The sequence below is a fragment of the Aspergillus costaricaensis genome, assembly GCF_003184835.1.
Source record: "Aspergillus costaricaensis CBS 115574 unplaced genomic scaffold BO79scaffold_81, whole genome shotgun sequence".
Lineage (NCBI taxonomy): Eukaryota > Fungi > Ascomycota > Eurotiomycetes > Eurotiales > Aspergillaceae > Aspergillus > Aspergillus costaricensis.
In genome coordinates this window covers 9,141-14,418 of record NW_020291881.1, presented here as the reverse complement: position 1 = coordinate 14,418, position 5,278 = coordinate 9,141, and the positions used below count along the sequence as shown (strand labels likewise).

The window sequence follows — 5,278 nt, the reverse complement described above, 5'->3', positions numbered from 1 at the left end:
CTCCCCCTCCCCCTCCACCACATCCTCCAGCGCCACCACCACCGCACCCTGCAGAAGCACCACAAGCAGACGCATTCCCACAAGAGACACAGCTCCCAGCCGCGATAGAAGAGCCGCACGTTCCTGAAATACAATTCCCTTGCCCACTAAGCGATCCGTCCGTACAGTGAGGATCGTCATGGAACAGCTGTTCAAGTCCATCTACAAGTTTCTCGATGCCGTCGAAGAAATTCGAAATGGCGTCGACGGTCTCATGATTATTCTCATGGTTGACCTCATCTTCCTCGGATGACAACATGCTTGTCTCGTCCTGAGAAACGACTGAGTCCGTAGTCAGACTGGTTGGCAAGACAAGAGAGTTGACCGCTGCGATGGCAGATTCAAGCGCCTTGGATGAACGGGAATGCTTTTGAGCCCGCCTGAGGGACTTTCTGTAAGCTTCTAGAAGCTGCAAAGCTTTGGTTTCTCTCATTATTCGGTTGACCTCACTGTTCTGAAGGCGGACAGCACTGTGAATAGAAATGTGCGGCCCACTGTCAGACTTAGAGGCTTGATCATGCTGTCTGTGCAACTCATCAACGGCTTTGCGAGCATCGGAAAGCCACAACAATGATGAGCGGAAATGACCGTAGAGATCGGGATAGCGGATCGCCTCGCAGAACCAACAGACGCATTCGCTGTAGATCTCCCCATCGGTAACCTCACGGTATGTTTTGCAAGTCCATTCAAATCCATTAGTTAGTTTTAGCTCATCAATCTTGTCATTGTGGTCGATGAACTGCATTGGCCTATTGGTTAAACGCACACTATAGTTGTAATATTGTCTGGGAGAAAGTTGGTGTGTGTGCCATGCCAAATCCACATCTAGTGTCGGTACGGCCATTTCTTTGGGGTTATCAGCCATGATTCCGAAGAAGACACTGTACTTTCTGATCATTCGGTTTGTGGTGGCGTGGAGAGTCGGTGACCTAAGCCAGTTGATACGGTCCATTTGTTGAATAAACTTACCCTGTCTGATGACAGCGGCGAGCAAGTCCAGGGAAAATGGGCCAGAGTTATCCCAGTATCGAGAGATCATCCGACGGATGCATATCTTCTCAACCCGAGTGGGCTGAACCTTTGAGAAATGTGACTCGTGTGCCATCTGCAGGACTTTGCGTTCTTGGACTCTTTTCTTGAGATAATCGCGCACAGCGGCGATACTGTGGCATTTATTGAACTTGGGATCGGTAAACTCCAGTATGTCGTCTGCTACAACTCGGATAAGTTGGCTTGGATATAGAAATGCTGCTTCTTTCCAGCTCATGGACACTGGAAATGGGACACCACGTAAGTTGTAGAAGCACCCGGGCATAGGCCGACTCTGTTCCCGCACTGACCTCACATCTTGACGCCACTTGGCCAGCTTTAGCTTCTCTTGGTCGATCATGTATTCACATTTGTGGCAGACAGCACGGAAGCCTTTGTCAGCTAAGCCTGTGCAGATGTCAAAAGGGTGTTTGACGTCTGTCATGTCTGGGATTGTTGTCCAGCTGACGATGACCTCGGTGCCGCAGTTCGGACATTGAACAATGGTAGTGAGCGGATCAAGAAGGTTGTCCCAACTAGAACCGACCTGAGACTCGAAATACCGACACGCTTCCCCAGTTGCCGTGTAATAAAAAGTTGTGCCATCGATCTGCTGGTCAAGAAGCTCCCAAGGGAAATTTGCACCCCAAACACACATCTTGCCATACCGGATACAGTCTTCGAGATACTTGCGTGGATTCAGCATATGCGAGTGCCACACCATGAGAACATCTATCCCACGTCTTGTTTTAGCAAGCAGTGTGTCAGTTTGAGATCAGAATCACTCACCTAGGGGTGGAAGGATATCTTGGTGCCACTGCACTATTTTCTCGGGCTTGACGACATTGGCATAAGCATTTCTGCGAATATCTGCCATTTTGGGAAGCGGTTCCGGGCTTGGGAGACAACTGAACCACCAAGTTGTGTATCGTTTCACAGCCCGTGCGACATATACAGCCCAGCGCTTCTCCTTAACCAAGGCATGGTATTTGTCTTGAACATCACCCTCTTGATGTCCGTCTGTGTCATGAAGCCCGAAAAGCCCGTCATTGTTGCTAACTACATCTCGCAATTCAGCAAAAGCTGAGAGAAGCTTGAGATGAGTGACACATTGCTTCTGGGTGACATATTTTGGCTCTGGAGAGGGCGATGTCGACACATCACTCAATAGGAAAGAAGTCATGCTTGAAGAAACGCTTCCAAATGCTTCTCAGTCGTTTTGAAGTGAAGATCCTCCGATTTGCTCATATCGACGTTCGGTGACTGAATATATACCTCGTCTGTGTAGAAAGCAAGGCTGCGAGAGGCATCCTAGACGAGGCTGTGAGGCTGGGTCGTGCTCACCCGTGGTCAGGTGGCTAATGGCTGCGGTCATCCACGATGGTAACACGGTCAATTTGGCAAGTTAGTATTTGCGCAATTGTTCCGTGAAATATTATTTGAGCTGACTAAAAGGCATATCCACTGAAAGTCATGGTGTAAGGAAGGCAACAGAAAGGCAACAAATTAGAAGAAGCGTGATGGTCAGGCTATGCCACAGAACCATTCAGTGTTCTGTAGCTCCCTTTCTCATGTATGAAGAAACTTTATCTTGCCAAGCTAACAAGCAACAAGGCTAGCCATGTCCGGTAAATTCGATGCGATTAACACATATACATCATTCAATGCATCGGTTGCAAGGCTACGATAGGAGAGCGTAAGGAGCAAACTTCTACTGCCATGGCTTTCATAGCGATTTATTCCAGCATCTGGCAAGGTATAATACTGACCAGCTATACAGGTCTCTCTCTTTTTACTGACAGGAGCAACCGGATATGTGCTTCTCCAATGATTGCGCTCGATAGGGAAGAATGGAAGCCAGCGAGGCTGCACTGTTTTCGGGGGAGGGACATCATGGCATACTTGAGTGGCACCGACAATTTCTTAATGACGGCTTTCGGCCAGTTATCGTTGCACCGGTATAGCTCTTCAAAAACCATACTCTTGGAAAGGGTTCTATACTAAATGTGTTAGTTTTGCCTAACTTAATCCAGTCCATGATGACTAACTGGCGAGCTTCCGAAGCAACCGTTCATTCTTGACTTTGGATTGAGTTCTCCCGCGGTTCTTCCTCACAATACCGACGGTTCAACAATGCGCCCGGAGCACCCTTCGAGAGGCAGGTCAAAATCTCCATCATCCTCCTTTGGAAAGACATCCCAAGACTACCCGTTGGCCGTCTTTGATCCGAATGAGAATGACTCCGAAAGCAGTCAGTTCATAACGGTTGGGCGGGAAAGTTCCGACTCCGCCCGGCCCGACCAGCGAGAGACCACGAATGAACCATTATTGCCAACTTCAACTCACCAACCCCGACGCATAGCGCCGGAGCCATTTTCATGTACACTTTCTGGGATCCGCGCGTGGATTAAAGGCCCGCCATACCCACACCGGTATCAGATCACCCCATGGTTGCAGCGCTGGCAGACGGCACCAGGCCGCCTTGTGGAGCGTTATTTTCCGAGCACCCGTGCCAAAGTTTGGCTATTGCTGGGTTGCATATGCACCTGGGGTGTCATATTCCTCTCCATCCTGCATTCTTCTGTAGCTGGTCAGCAGGTATCCGGATATGGTGTGCCTGTCAAGCTATCATGTCACGCTAGACTATGGTATGTCGCTTGCTCGTGGTTCTAGGATGTTTTTAAACTCATCTCTATGCAGGCCAAATTCGACCGACTGCGGTCTGAATGGGGATTCCTGCCGCCCCTTTGACAATGGGGCATTTGCCTTTCGCTGCCCCGCAAGTTGTGCAGATGCGATGCTGCTAGAGCCGTATTTTGTAGGCCCGGAAGAGTACAATTATCGTCCTCTTGTTATCGGGGGATCTACAGATGGTGATATTACTGATGCCATCTACCGCGGAGATTCAGCCATCTGTCCTGCAGCACTACACGCTGGTCTAATAGACAGCAAGAAAGGTGGCTGTGGCGTCTTGCGACGAACGGGCGAAAGAACCACGTTTCCGTCAGTGACAAGGAACGGGATCGAGAGCATCGGTTACGCCTCATATTTTCCACTTTCCTTTACCTTTGGTGAAGAGTCGTCCGAAACAAGCTGTCAGGACCTACGTTGGCCACTCTTCACCTTTTCAGTCATCGCCACCACGTTACTATCTCTGTTCATCACATCTCCCGCAGCATTTTACGCCTCCATCTACTTCATCGTCTACTTCCAGGTCGCTCTGTCCTCCGACCCGCCCTACTCCCCCGACTACTATGAAGTGGTATCCACGGCCCTAGGACGGTTCCTGCCTTGCGCCTTCGTCGGCTTTGCAATGTACTACTTCTGTGTCCGCAAAACCCTGACAGACCTCACCGCACACTGGGACAAGACTGTCCTCTGGCTGGGAAGCTGCTGGGTCGGCGCCCTCAACACCGACACATTCGACAAGATTCCCATCTCACGCCTCACACCACATGACATCCAACAACAACCGGGCGCCATTCCCGCCTTGATCATCATCGTCGGCCTTCTCGTCGCCATCGTCCTCACCCAAGCCATTGCTTTCCGCAGAGAAGGCCGCATGCCAAAAATGCTTCTTCTTTACGGAATCATGGTCTGCGGCGTGATTGCTCTGATGCTTGTTCCGCACATGAACCTCCGCATCCATCACTACGTTCTAAGCCTCCTCTTCTTACCGGGGACAACGCTCCAAACGCGTCCCAGTCTGCTCTACCAAGGCCTCCTCATAGGACTGTTCATCAATGGTATTGCGCGCTGGGGCTTCGACAGCATACTCCAGACATCCGCGGCATTGCTGGACGGCGCGCAACTGGGCAGCGTCCTGCCAGTCATTGGTGCTCCTGCTATTCTGTCGAGTCAGAACATCATGTTTAATTTCAATGATGTAGATAAGGATGCAGATGGTATTAGCGTGCTTGTTAACGACGTTGAACGGTTCCGGGCGTTCAAGTCTGATGATGGAATGTTGGAGTCATTCAATTGGACGCGGCATTTGGATGGTGAGCCGGAGTATTTCCGGTTCGGGTATATCAAGGTCAATGCGTTGGGTGGAATTTGGTATGAGGATTTTACGAGGCCGGGGACTTGGGAGAGTGAGGGGGAGTGGGTTCCTCCTGCTGATTCTGGGGATGGTTCTGGGTCTGTTTCACCGTCTTTGGAATGATTACCTAGTTGGGTAACATAAGGGTCGATATATTGGTGGAATGGT

General features: G+C 50.3%; 2 protein-coding genes across 2 annotated transcripts; one reads left to right on the top strand and one right to left on the bottom strand.

Annotated features, from left to right (window-relative positions):
- Positions 1–165: 165 nt before the first annotated feature.
- Positions 166–2,251, bottom strand: BO79DRAFT_223100 (uncharacterized protein; the record flags this gene model as incomplete). Its single annotated transcript, XM_025683589.1, has 2 exons — positions 166–1,800; positions 1,858–2,251. Coding segments are annotated over 2 exons (2,029 nt in total), but the record flags the coding sequence as incomplete, so codon positions are not given.
- Positions 2,252–3,201: 950 nt separating this feature from the next.
- Positions 3,202–5,278, top strand: BO79DRAFT_184211 (LCCL domain-containing protein; the record flags this gene model as incomplete). Its single annotated transcript, XM_025680312.1, has 2 exons — positions 3,202–3,716; positions 3,769–5,278. The coding sequence occupies 2 exons, from the start codon at positions 3,202–3,204 to the stop codon at positions 5,231–5,233; spliced, it is 1,980 nt and encodes a 659-aa protein (XP_025533654.1). The 3' UTR covers positions 5,234–5,278.